The 14,825-nt window shown below is 42.1% G+C and overlaps 1 protein-coding gene across 1 annotated transcript in view; it reads left to right on the top strand.

Annotated features, from left to right (window-relative positions):
• PNCK (pregnancy up-regulated nonubiquitous CaM kinase) overlaps positions 1-14,176 on the top strand; it is a 198,590-nt gene extending 184,414 nt beyond the window's left edge. Inside the window, exons 11-12 of the mRNA XM_077478876.1 lie at positions 223-345; positions 12,891-14,176. Coding sequence (XP_077335002.1) covers positions 223-339 — 117 coding nt within the window. The 3' untranslated portion in view covers positions 340-345; positions 12,891-14,176. The remainder of the gene's footprint in view (positions 1-222; positions 346-12,890) is intronic.
• Positions 14,177-14,825: the final 649 nt, after the last annotated feature.

Raw genomic sequence — 14,825 nt, 5'->3', positions numbered from 1 at the left:
TAAACTTTTTATACGGGATCTGGCTACTGGGATCCCTATGGGTGTTTCATGTCAGTAGATACCGAAAAGAGCATATTGTTTGAGAAAAACCTTGTCTGAAAGATTTGCAGCGGATGATCAAGGCACCATCAACGATGCAAACAATGCATAGAAATTAGGGTTTTAAAACATATATTGATGAGAAAATTGTATTACAGCTTTATTTTTTATTTATTTTTTTAGCGGGCTTTTAATGCAACGTCCTTCTTGCGCCATATCACTAAAATGGGTCAAAGTGCTGAAGTAGATACTGATGATAACGCAGGGGAGGCGGTCCAGGAGGAGAAAGATAAATGGTGATTGGAGGTAAGAAACGGATACAAGAATTAATATTTTCACCTTTAGACCCCTTTCACACTGGGGCGCTTTGCAGGCGCTATAACGCTAAAAATATCGTCTCCAAAGTGCTCTGCTGTCTTTCACACTGGAGCGGTGCGCTGGCAGGACGCAAAAAAAAAAGACCTGCTAGCAGCATCTTTGTAGGAGCGGTGTATATGTTTCCCATATGCTGAAAGTATGGTCAATAATTACAATGCGCGAAGGGAGCGGGCCAAGTGAAGTGTTTTTATTGAAAAGTTTCTGCAATGACACAAACACATGATCTATAGATTGGGTAGCAACTGCTATTGTGTTCATACAAAATAATACACATCTATATCTATGATAACATTCACATATACAGGAATAATGTCCTCATAGAAAATAATAAACAATTGTACATTTTACTTTCTCCATTAGCCGAACTATAATCCTTTTTTATATGGGGTACCTGATTTTGACATCCCTTACACTCTCCCCCACAAAATGTTATGTCGTCCCAGACATACGCAGATTAGAGTATAAGAACCATTCCTTTCCCCATCTCACACTAATCATAGGGAGCCAAGGTTAAGTAGTAATCTAATTACTGGAGGGACCATCCTCCCTGCGACATCTACTCCCAGTTATGTCACAGCTTCCCACTAGGTCCAGAGCGCTCATGTACCTGGTGAGATAATGTTGCATATAGCCAACTACGGTAAGTAGTAAGCCTCTACAACACAGGTTTGTGCAGGTTATTGAAAAGATGAAGTGTGATGGGGCAATACGGGACACCTTACTTCTGTTCTTTTTCCAATAAGCTAGAATACCCATGGTACCAATTCAATACAGTGTAACCACCCAATACTCTCTACCCATTTGTTGTTGGCCGACTTTATCTTAACTACCTAGTCCCATCACTTAAAGCTATTTTTGCTTTACCTGGAATCTCTGCAGTGAGAGTGCAAGACATTTTGAAAACACAGAAAATAACACCTAACATCTTTGACATAAGTAAACAGGTCGAACATAGTAAACATTATTTGGCCGTTGCATAATAGACATGACTACTTTTTTACCAGCTTCAGCAAAACAATCTGGGCTTAAATACTAGCTAGGGCAAACAGGTGGGGTATGAATAATGTATATGACCTGTACAGCTACATTTCGGGCAACACTACTGGTTTGACCCAAAGTGTCATACATCAGAACCTTTGGTTGTCTCCTGTTCCTGCTGGACTGGATCCTGCATAGAGGAAGGGCATCTGAAACGTCCTCATGCTTGCCTTTTACGGTCAGCTGTCTCTGTTGGCTTTCCTGGTGAAGGACTTTCTTCTTCTATATCCCCTGGTGAACATACAGTTTGTTCGGGCTGATCCACAGGCTTGTCCTCTGTAGTTTCATCTGTAACTTCCACTGTAGCTTCTTCTGTACTTTCCTCTGTATCTTCCTTACTCGTTTCAAGCTGACAAGGGTAAAACTCTGCTGCTTCTGGAAGACGCTATGTCTTCCCTTGTGTAGTCTCTCTGAGTTACAAGAATAAACGATCTCCATTGTTCATGTTCATGGTCAGATTCATCTTCTGATACTCCCTCAGATATCTGCTGTGCAGATAGTTGAGTAGTCTTTTGAACTCTGCCTTGTGTTATGGCACTGGGTCTGTCGGGTATCTTCTGACCTTGGTCGACGGGTAGGTAATCACATGGCAATAGCAAATTGTGGTGTAGAATCCTTGTTCGGCCTTTCCCAATTTCTGTCTTGACCTTGTACACTGCACTGCATCGTCACATTTTCTCCTAAGTACAACATGTATGGCATCTCCCCAGAATGATCTGTTTTCCTAGTCCTCTTCTTTCAGTAAGTTTTCTTGCAAGAACTCTGCTGCCAGGTGAGAGTTTAACTCCATGAGTCTTCTTGTTATAGTGTTCTTTTCCTTTTTGTGCAGCTTGAGTAGCTACCTTTGAAGCAACCTGATAGGCCTTAGTCATCCTATCTGTCCACATTTTCACATACTCGGAGTGAGTCTTGTATTTTTCCGTTACTGGAGTGTCAAACATGATATCTATGCTGCATCTATGGGTAATCTTGGGGACCTTTCCGAACAGTAGAAAGAATGGAGAATATCCCGTAGCTTCACTCTTGGTGCAACTGTATGCATGTACTATCTGTGCAAGTGAACTTTTCCAGTCTTTCTTGGAAGCTGGCGACATGGTCCGAAGCATAGACAACAGGGTACGATTAAATCTTTCACGTTGTCTTCTGGATGATATGGAGTTGTGTGAGAGTTCTGGATGTGGCAGTCCTTCCCTAATGCCAAGAACAATTGGTTTTCAAATTCCTTACCCATGTCATGGTGAATTCTGGTAGGAAATCCAAACTTCAAGACAAAGTCACTGAATATCTTGTCGGCAACAGTCTTTGCTGACTTGTTTTTGGTTGTGTAGGCCTGAGAAAAATTGGTGAAATGGTCGATTACCACTAATATGTACTCATAACCTCCTTTACAAGTCTTGAGATGGAGAAAATCGATACAGACCAACTCAAAAGTGTAAGTGGTGGCAATGTTGTTCAATGGAGCTCTAGTACGCTTATGTGTGCATTTGTCATTCAGACAAGTGCTCTGGCGGTTGATGTATTGCTCAGCGTCCCTCTTCATATGTGGCCAAAATAATCTTTCTCTGATCAAGTTTGCAGTCCTTTCAACTCCTAAGTGTCCCATTTCTTTGTGTAATTCTTTCAACACCAATTGATGATACAACTTGGGAAATACTAGTTGAGAACCTGATGTTTCATCTTCATCGAGGTATAATTTGGTCCATTTTTTCATTAGTATGAGGAGATCGATCGGTCCACCTTGTCATTCCTGTTTTGATGGGAACCTGTTTTGGCTCTTGTACTTCCACACTGGGCCAATCACAGAGTCTTTTCTTTGGGCTGTCCTTATGGTCCCTTTGGGTTTTTGAGCTACCTTCTTTTCGGTACCATCTATTGTTGACGTTATATTGGCAATGGTTATTGGACACATCCAAGGCATTTCTTCTTTCTGATGTACTTGAAGTGTTTGGGTTATGCACCCGATAATTTGGGGGTCCACTTCTTGCGAACACTGAGGCATTTATTGTTCAGGACTTAATGGCATACATGAAAGTACATCCCCATCTGCATTTCTCTTTCCTGGACCACACTTGATGGTGAAATTAAAATCAGCTAATTCTGCAACCCATCGATGGCCTGTTGTATTTAGTTTAACCGTAGTGAGGACATAAGTTACAGGGTTATTGTCATAAATACTACAAAGGATGGACAGTAGTATAGGTAGTCTCGAAACCTATCACATATGGCCCACTTCATCGCTAGGAACTCTAGTTTCCCAGAATGCATTTGATAGTTCTTCTCGGCAGGTGTTAGCGTTCTAGATCCATAAGCAACTACCTTTTAACTTTTTCTCCTGCTCTTGGTACAACACAGCTCCTAGTCCTTCGGTGCAGAACAAAGGATTTGCTGTAGTCAGGATAACCCATCATTGGAGGATGAGATAACACCTCAATAAGCTGGTTTAGCACTACCTGATGTTGGTCAGTCTAGACTATAGACCGATGGGAGGGTAGTTGACCTCTTAGCTTTGGTGGCTTCTTCTTCCTGGACTGGCTAGTTTGTGCTGATGTTGTGTCCACTGACAGGAATTCATAGAGGGGTTTTGCAACTCTGGAAAAGTTTGGACGTAAGGGCAATAGTAGCAAATGAATCCTAGTAGTTTCCATGCTGTATTGAAATTCAGCTGGTGCAGAGCTAAGGCCAAAGGGTATTCGGATCCACTCATACAGACCCCAGGGTGTGATGAAGGCAGTCAGTGGCTGACTGGATTCTTCCACAAGTCCTTGATAGTAGGCTTTCCCTTGGTCTAGCACAGAAAACCATGAACTTCCTCCTAGGCTGTCCAGCATGTCTGGAATACTAGGGATTGGATGGGGGTCAGGGATGGACTTCTGGTTCAATTCCCTGTAGTCGCAACACAGCCTTAAACTACCGTCCTTTCTTACGCACACAATGGGTGATGAGTATGAAGATTTTTACTCTGCAATCCACCCGCGGTTCAGCAGATCCAGCAGGTACTCTCTCACTTCTTGGTGCAGTGGTTTCGGTCAAGACATGTAAGTTCTCCTAACTGGTGTGTTGTCTATGAGGCGAAGTTGAAATTGTAGTGAAGGAATACATCCTACCTCAGAGTCATCTTTGGCAAAAGCATTGCATTCCTCCCTTAACATTGTCTTTACTACCTGTTGATCCTCTTCTGGTAGGTGTTCGATAGGCACTGGTGGATCAGAGTGTTCCCGATTTAGCATTGCTTACCAGTGACTGACTGGTGTTTAGGTTATCCACTCGACCTTCCGGTCCTGGTCTGGATGTCTGTAGCTGATGAGTTACTGAGTGAGTGGCCACACTCACTGATTGTTTCAGTTTCACCTGAGCTGAGTATGTTGTCTTTATGGGCTCGAGGCACCCCATCGTAGTCTGACCTGGTAAAATAATGTCCCCCTTAGTTGTGTTCCAAACTGGGATGGATAGTTTGTAAAATTGTCACTTTTGGAGTGATATTAATGTCTCACTGATATGGAGTCCATCAGGCAAATGATAGGCCTAATCAGGTGTAAACAAAACTGTTTGTTCTGGCAATACTGGTTTGGCATGAGCTCTACACCTGAGATATGTCAGTGTTTGCTGGAATTCTTTGGCTCTTAGTACCAGTCTTTAGTGTAGTACCACCGGATTCTCTGTGATTTACTTGTAGTAGATTTACAAGGATCACCTATTTCACAGTTCACAATGCACCTTCTTCCAACGAGACTCAGTAACTTGCTGTTTTGTCTCATGGTAACTCTATCCACGTGAGTTGGTACTTTCTCAGCCACCTGGTAGGACATTTGGTTATGGCGGTTGGGTATCCTTTGAAAGAGATCTGGGTTCACCCTTCCAGCCGTGGCACTGGTGGTGATTTGAGAGCTTGTTGATTTGCTACTGACAAGTTCTAGCACAGGTTACTGTCGGTCCCTTGACAGCAACCCTCTCCCGTTTAACTGGTTGGTTCTGGTCGTTTTGCAGTATCTCGCTAAGTGTCCAGATTGACCACAGTTAAAACAATGGTCACAGGCCGTTCTCTGACCAATTCTTTTACAAGATTATCTGTACACATATATAGTAATAATATTCCAACCGAAGTCACAAACAATACCACTATATTAACAGCGCTACTAGTAAATCCGATAATCCACAGTAGTATAAAATAAAACTTTATAACCATAAATTTAAAAGAAATAGAAAAAGTCCATAAAGTCCCAAAGCAGGTAATTCTTGAAGTGCAGAATAGTGCTGCATGAAGTCCCCCTAGCGCTGTTAATATAGTGGTATTGTTTGTGACTTTGGTTGGAATATTATTACTATATATGTGTACAGATAATATTTATGATTATAACAGCAGCTTCATTAGGTAGTTCTCCACTGAGCGCATGGATCAGTGATATATATATATTGATATACTATATCAGTGATATTTGTATTATTCTTTTACAAGATTGACAACATCCATTGCTCCTGCCCACTGTTACCTGAGGTCCTCTGAATTCACGATCTCTTCGAGTTCTCAAACCTTGGAGGAGTGTTTTCATCTCTATCATCTCTTTTTGCATCTGGAGCATCAGCATTTCCTGTTCTGATTTGTTCTTTGACAGCTTTTGGATAGTTGGGCTACTTGCTTGTGGTGGGGACCAAGATATGGTGTTGGCAGTTGTTGTCAGGACATCTGGTCCCTGAGGACACTGTAAAACATTGGACTGACACTTTTTCCCTTTCATCAAATTGCTGAGCTGAGCTTTCTTTTGCTTCTGTTCCCTTTCCATCTCCATATTAGTGGCTTCATACATTTTCTCTATGAGCACCTCATCTGGAATGGAAGGAATGTCTAAATACTGCTTTAATTGAAACTTGATGTGGTCACTTCTCCAGTCCAGTACCCACTGGCCTTAGGAATTTCTTTTGTATCAGCTCAGTCCTGAAGTGTCCTTCCGAGCCTTCTCCTTCTGAGACAAAAAACAGGTGGTCCTTCAACTAAATAGCTCTGAACAGAAAATTCCTTATTATTCTGTGAGATGTTTATCAGTTGTTGGTACAATTTAGAAGCATTTTCCTCCTTGTAATGGCTTTTTAGGATTCTCCTAAGTTGCACTAGGGTTAGTCCATTCTTCATTTCCAGCATACCTCTGAAACTTAGGCCGGGACTAATGGCTTTTACCACAGCTTCCACAATCTCGGGCTCGGGATACCCTTTTTGTAGTCCCATGTCGATCTGGTGCATGAGGTTTGTATAAGACAGTTTGTCTTTCTGTTCCTTTTCACCTATCTGACCAGCAACCTTAAAGTCCTTCCTGATTGTCACCTCTGGCAAGTTACCATGGTGAAGTCTCTGAGTATCTGGAATATGTTCTTGTTTTAGATGACTGTCACTCGACTCCTTGCCTTTAATGCTCAGCTCTTTTATCTGTTCCACGATCATTCTGGAGGTTTCCTAGAACTTCTCTTGCATAGTATGATATTGTCGTTTCAAATCGGTTAATTGCTGTTCCGGTTGGGGGGGCCTTTTTCACTGATGTTTGGTGCTTCAGTATTTTCCCTCTTCTTTTCTAGCTCACAGATGAATCTCTTCGTTGCTTGGAGAAATTGTGTCACTGCCTCTTCACTTTCAGTCTCGACCAGTTCATCTATCACCTCATTGACTATCCGCATGTAGTGGCACCAGGTTTTTCCTTTCGCCATACTTGCTTTGGAGGCCTTGATAAACTGGCAAGTCTCAATGAGATTACCGACTGTCATGTGAATTAGGTGCCCACTGATTTTGTCTTGCAACTTTTCTATATCCATCTGTATACGATTCCTGTGCAGCAACTGTTAATATCCTAATCTCCTTTCAGCTTTCGCTATGGACAGTGTAACTGCTCTTTTCCACTTCCGTGACCCTTTTGCATTTTCTTCACCTGGCCCCACATTGGGCACCAATTTTATTGCATATATGCTGAAAATATGGTCAATAATTCCAATGTGCGAAGGGAGCAGGCTGGGTGAAACCAGAAGTGTTTTTATTGAAAAGTTTCTGCAATGACACAAACACATGACCTTCAGACTGATAGACTGGGTAGCTACTGCTATTATGTTCATACAAAATAATACACATATCTATAATAATAATAACATTCACATATACAGGAATAATGTTCTCATAGAAAATAATAAACAATTGTACGTGTTGCGATGTTAATCACACAGCAGCCTTTACTGAACAAATGGATGTCAATTAAATCACTTTCACCCTGTTTATAGCCTTAAACATGTTCCCTCTTACCTGCAATGACACAAACACATAACCTTCAGACTGATAGACTGGGTAGTAACTACTATTGTGTTCCCATCAGAAACAAAGGTCAGTCTTTTGGTTCCACTTCTTATTAGCAAAGGTCCCATTAGAATGTGCATTATGTCATTCAGGCTTTTCACTCTATGCTGCCATCTACTGGTGATTTAATAGAAATGCCATGAGTTTTACTTTCTCCATTAGCAGAACTATAATCCTTTTTTATATGGGGTACCTGATTTTGACATCCCTTACATATACACAGCTCCTAAACTGCTCCTGCCCATTGAAATCAATGGGGGAGCGTGGCTATACCGCTGGAATAGCACTTTGCAGTGTTTTTAACCCTTTCTCGTCCGCTAGCGGGGAGGGTAAAAGCGGCCCGCTAACGGTGCGAAATTGACGGTAAATCGCCGCTAAAAATAGCTGCGTTTTACCGCCGATGCACCCAGTGTGAACGTAGCCTAAAACTGCCAATGCCTCTGATGTGATCTGCTACACTGTTGTTAGCTATCTCTGATGACTACGCAACACCTCCCCCCCTGATTTGATGGATAAGAGGAGAGAGGGGGTGTTTGTAGTTCTGTCCTAGAGGGACAATGCTGCTGGCAATTTTGTTTACAAAACAGTATTTTTTTACTAGAAAATTACTTGTAACCCCCAAACAGTATATATATATTTTTTTTAGCAGACTCTAGGGAAAAAAATGTTGATTGTTGCAATCTTTTAATGTCACACGGTATTTGCGCAGCAGTTTTTCAAAAGCTATTTTTCTGGGGAAAAAATACACTTTAACCACTTCAATACAGGGCACCCCCCTCCTGCCCAGGCCAATTATAAGCTTTCAGCTCTGTTGCTGTTTAAATGACAATTGCGCTGTCATACTACACTGTATCCAAACAACATTTGTATCATTTGTTCCCACAAATAGAGCTTTATTTTGATGGTATTTGATCACCTCTGTGGTTTTTATTTTTTGCTAAACAAAAAAAAAAAAGACCAAAAATTTGGCAACAAATTTTTTTTTCTTTGTTTCTCTTAGAACATTTTGTAAATAAGTATGTTTTCTCCTTGACTGATGAGGCTGCACTAATGAGCACAAATGACGTGACACCAACGAGGAGGCACTGATGATGGGCACTGATATGCGACATTGATGGGCACTGATGAGCACGGATGAGGTGACACCAATGAGGTGGCACTGATGGGCACGGATAGGTGGCACTCATAGGCGGCACAGTTGGACACTCATAGGAGGCACGGATGGGCACTCATAGGCAGCACAGATGGGCACTAAAAGGAGGCACCGATAGGTGGCACTGATAGGTAGCACTGATTTACACTGATAGATGGCACTGATTGGCATCACTGATTATTAAGCACTGGTAGGTATTGCTGGCGGGCACTGATTGGCATTATGTGTGGGCACACATTGGCATTATGTGTGGGCACACATTGCCACCCATGGCCACCAAGGATGCCTTACCTGGTGGTCATCTTCCTTTTCCTGTTTACATTGTGATCAGCCGTGATTGGACACGGCTGATCATGTTGTAAAGTGTCTCCATCAGAGACTCTTTACCTAGAACGGAGTTGCGGTGTGTCAGACTGACATGCCGCCACAACAATAATCGGCGCGATGTGTGCCCCCGGGGGCGCGCAGCGTCTTGTTATCCTGACCATATCATATGACGTCCGGTCAGGATATCGCAACCACTTTGCCAGTGTCATTTTGCTATATAGCGGGCGGCAAGTGGTTAATGAATTAGAAAAAAAACACCATATATATACCCCATTTTTTATTTATTTTTTAATATGAAAGTTTATATTACGCCGAGTAAATAGATACCTAACATGTCATGCTTTAAAATTGTGCACGCTCGTAGAATGGTGAAAAACTGCTGGACTTACAAATCTCCATAGTTGTTGCTTTAACTATGGACTTAACCACTTGCCGCCCGCCCTATTACAAATAGACGGCGGCAAAGTGGTTTCATAATCTTAACCGGACGTCATATGACGTGATCAGGATTATGAGCCGCTGTGCGCCCCCGGGGGCGCGCATCGCGGCGATCGTTGTTGCGGGGTGTCAGTCTGACACCCGGCAACTACGATCACGGTAAAGAGTCTCCGACGGAGACTCTTTACCACGTGATCAGCCGTGTCCAATCACGGCTGATCACAGTGTAAATGGGAAGAGCCGGTGATCGACTTTTCCTCACTCGCGTCTGTCAGACGTGAGTAGAGAAGAGCCGATCGGCTGCTCCTCTGACAGGGGGGGTCTGTGCTGATCGATTATCAGCACAGCCCCCCCGAGGATGCCCACACTGGACCACCAGGGACGCCACCAGACCACCAGGGATGCCCAGCAGAGGTAATCCTCCCTAGACCACCAGGGATGCCAGTCAGGCACAATGGATGCCAATCAGTGCCCATAATGGATGGCAATCAGTGCCCACAATGGGCATCACTGATTGGCATGCATTATTGTTTGGCACTGATTGGCATCCATTAGTACAGTATAACACCTGTGTTGCTAATGAGTGCCCACCTGTGTTGCTAATGAGTGCCCACCTGTGCTGCTAATGAGTGCCCACCTGTGCCGCTAATGAGTGCCCACCTGTGCCACCTATCAGTGCCCACCTGTGCCGCCTATCAGTGCCCACCCATGCCCATCTGTGCCGCCTACCAATGCCCATCTGTGCCGCCTACCCATGCCCATCTGTGCCGCCCATCCATGCCAATCCGTGCCAGCTATCAGTGCCAATTTGTGCCACCTATCAGTGTCCATCCGTGTCGCCCATCCGTGTCGCCTATCCGTGTCGCCTATCAGTGTCGCCTATCAGTGTCGCCTATCAGTGCCGCCTATCAGTGCCGCCTATCAGTGTCCATCAATGCCACCTCATCAGTGCCACTTCATTGGTGCCCATCAGTGCCGCCTTATCAGTGCCCATCAGTGTAGCCCCATCAGTGCCCATCCGTGAAGGAGAAAACGTACTTATTTACAAAGTTTTGAAACTGAAACAAAAAAAAAACATTTTTTTTTTCAAAATTTTCGGTATTTTTTTATTTGTAGCACAAAAAATAAAAACCGCAGAGGTGATCAAATACCACCAAAAAAAAGCTCTATTTGTGGGAAAAAAATGATAAAAATGTCATTTGGGTACAGTGTAGCATGACCGCGCAATTGTCATTCAAAGTGCGACAGCGCTGAAAGCTCAAAATTGGTCTGGGCAGGAAGGTGTTTAAGTGCCCTGTATTGAAGTGGTTAAGGACCAGGCCTATTTTTCAAACTTGGTGTTTACAAGTTAAAATCATTTTTTTTGCTAGAAAATAACTTGGAACCCCCAAACATTTTATCTATATATCTATATATCTATATATATCTATATATATATATATATATATATATATATATATATATATATATATATATATATATATATATTATTTAATTTTTATTTTTCAGACACCTTAGAAAATAAAATGGCGGTAAAATGGAAAATATATATATATATTTTTTTTAATTAAAAAATGGGATAGCAGTAAAGTTAGCCCAATTTTTTTTTATATTGTAAAAGATAATGTTAAACCAAGTAAATTAATACCCAACATGTTACGCTTCAAAATTGCGCCCGCTCATGGAATGGCGACACAAATTTTGACTCTTAAAAATCTCTATAGGCGACATTTAAAAATGTCCACAGGTTACCAGTTTTGAGTTAGAGTTCCTCACATGTGTGGTTTAAACACCGTTTTCATATGCGGGTGCGACTTACATATGCGTTCGCTTCTGCGCACGAGCTTGGCAGGACGAGGTGCTTTAAATTATTATTATTTTTTATTATTATTTATTTTCATTTTTATTTTTACACTGTGCATGATACAGGAGATGGCCAGAGACTGCACACATGATACAGGAGACTTTTGGAGACTGTGAACATTCTATAGGAGTTATTGGGCAGTGGGACATGCTTCAAGAGATGCAGACTTGGAGGCACATTCCATGAGATTGCTAGAGATCACTGCTACAAGAGGGAAATGGGGAGACACATATGAATGAGGCCTTACAAATAGTTCCAGAGGGCCTCAAATTGGACATCAGGGGTTTAGATATACTTTAATTAGGTCTGGCAATTACGTGCTTGATTCACGTGTCGGTCTCTTGTAGAGCCTTAATGAGTCTCTGCGAGCATATGGGGGTTGCTGAGCCTCTTTCAGACAAGATTCATGAACCGACACAATCCACGGTAGCCTACACACAATCGGGAAATGGGTTGGCTGCAGTTCCAATACATAAACATGAATGCTTCATGAGGTTTATTGAGATCTTTCATGTGCACAAATATAAACTAGCATGCTTTATATGCCAAGCCTTGTTTTTACTTCCTTTCTGGCCCAGAGATCATCTATCATTGATGAGACTGAAGCCTATCCATTCATTGTGGCGCTGGCATGACGCTGGCTCATAGTGTACTAATGAGCCTTCTCATTATGAATGTTGAAACCAAATATTACTGCGCTATGGGAAACCTGATAGAATTAAGGGGAACGCCAGCACCCCCCTTATATCCAAAAGGATATAATAATGCAGATAAATATACACTATATTGTCAAGGATATTGGGACGCCTGCCTTTACACACACATGAACTTTAATGGCATCCCAGTCTTAGTCCGTAGGGTTCAATATTGAGTTGGCCCACCCTTTCCAGCTATAACAGGTTCAGCTCTTCTGGGAAGGCTGTCCACAAGGTTTAGGAGTGTGTCTATGGTAATTTTTGACCATTCTTCCAGAAGCGCATTTATGAGGTCAGGCACTGATGTTGGACGAGAAGGCCTGGCTCGCAGTCACCATTCTAATTCATACTAAAGGTGTTCTATTGGGTTGAGGCTAGTCAAGTTCCTCCACCACAAACTCGTTCATCCGGGTCTCTTGTGTATAATGACACGGTTTGACCAGTTTCAGTGCAGGGTATGGAGTAACTGTACAGCAGAAAACTACTTGGTTATTTTCAATGTTTTGTTCCTTACTATAGTGATCATATAGAAGATATTATGTAAAGAATGTGAGTTTTGTCCTTTGTCCACATTGTATTGCCTTTAGGTTCTTTAATGACTTTGCTGACTTTAATTCCTCTTTCTATTAACAGCTGGAAAATGAAGACTTGACTTCTGGAGTCCCCCCATATCAGGGATCTCCATGTCAGGCACTACACCCTTGCATGAGCTTGTGGTGACACCTGTCTGCATGATGCCTAAAGCGGCCAATGGCTGTTCTTCCCTTAGCCCACCACGGCCCCACTTCAAACCCTCCTCCCCGTTCCTCCAGCTGGCCACGGTTCATTGAGAAGTTCTTGAGATGGAGTACAAAAGGCTGCTTCCATATGGTTCGTCCCCCACTACCTCCTCATTCAAAGGGCCATAAACAGACATGGACTTAGATGATCGCTCACTGGTTGTGTTGTGTTGAAGTCCTCTGTCGTAATGAATAATGCTGAGGATGGCCATGGGATGCAAAACCTGAGGATAATACGTTGGCCCATTAGAGTTACACCATTGTCCTTTTTCACACACCAACATATTTTTCCACCTCATTTTCTTAAAACTTTTACATTTATATAGATATGAAAATTATGTTCTTTAACGCTATTGTTTTGTTTTTATTGCCCTCGCGTTAATGGGGCATTATGAGATCTTGTGCAAGTATGAGCCATATCAGTTGTCCCAGAGATTTCATTTCCAATTTTGCCTAAACTCCACCACTTATTTGGACCTTATGTTATCACCTTCTACAACTCCATGTCCATACTTAAGTTGTTTTTAAGTCAACCATCCCATCAGTCAAAAATAAATAAATAAAGTATATCCTCTAAGTTTGGAGGTTGCAGAAGATGATGTATATCCCAGTACGGGAAATCTTTGTCCCAAGGGCAAGCGAAAGTTATGTTCTTAAGTGGCTGACTGGAAGGTGGAAGAAAAGATGCCACGAGAATGGTGGATTGGGACCTGGAAGGCTGGGAAGACCCTGAGCTGAATTGTATTTGGATTTGGATGTATTGGCTGTTTACCTTCTAGTGGAAATATGTCTCACTTCATTGTGAACCCTTGGATCTTTGTGACAAATCACGGACCTTGTGCTCCTCCTGTTGTCAATATGATGTAACGATGCTGCTGACGTTCGGTTGGAGGAGACACTGTTATAAAAAAAAAAAGAACAAATGATAACAGTCAAAGGATAGTTTGTGGACTCACCGACACTCATCAAATTCCCCTTTCCCTTGTGGAGATGTGCCAAAATTTTGAAAGTGTGCTTAGGCTTCTGGTGTCATTATGAAACAAAACTAGTTATCAGTGTATTAGGACCGTGGTTTATTTTCTCAAAGAGTGTACTCTTGTGATTTAACTGTATTACATTAAATACAATTGCTGACCAGAAGATCTTGCATGGAAATGTCTTTAGTTTGTTCTTAATATTCTCTTAAATTCTAAACCTCCAAGCTAACCTGTCAAGTTGAGTGAAACAGGATGGCTCTGGTTGCGTCTACGTCATTACTATATAAGGGCTGTCTATAAGAACGCTACCATATATAAGTGTACATATGATGGACCTTTGTTATTATTTAAGAATAACAAAAGATAAGAAAAACCACTGAGCATTGAGAGTAATTGCTATAAAATTAAATATATGTATAGTGAAGTGTGACCTTGTTAGGATGGTGTACTTTTGCAGAATTTTGCAAACAAAAGCTGGTTAGTTTAAAAGCTCCTCAAGACAAAATGGTAACTTGTATGCCATTTTTCAGAAGCGGGGGGGGTTACATCTGTACTTATAGCCCCCCAATTCCCCCCCAAACACACACACACACACACACACGTGTCTGTAGACAGATGTAGTTTGGCCTCCCAAGGGTAGCACATCATAAGGAGGCTTAAGCATCAGCTTTAGGGTGCTAAGATAGACATAGCTCCCAACTGTCCCTGATTTCGAGGGATTGTCCCTGATTTGGAGCAATGTCCCTTGTACATTTTAAGAGCCAATATAAAGGAATAGTAGTGGTAAAAAAAAAGCACTTGTGGATTTAATT

Source organism: Lithobates pipiens, unplaced genomic scaffold (genome assembly GCF_037356315.1).
Source record: "Lithobates pipiens isolate NorthernLeopardFrog02 unplaced genomic scaffold, aLitPip1_a1.2 Scaffold_1, whole genome shotgun sequence".
In the NCBI taxonomy this organism is placed as follows: Eukaryota; Metazoa; Chordata; class Amphibia; order Anura; family Ranidae; genus Lithobates; species Lithobates pipiens.
The sequence above is the reverse complement of the archived record's forward strand: the minus strand, read 5'-3'. Positions and strand labels throughout refer to the sequence as shown.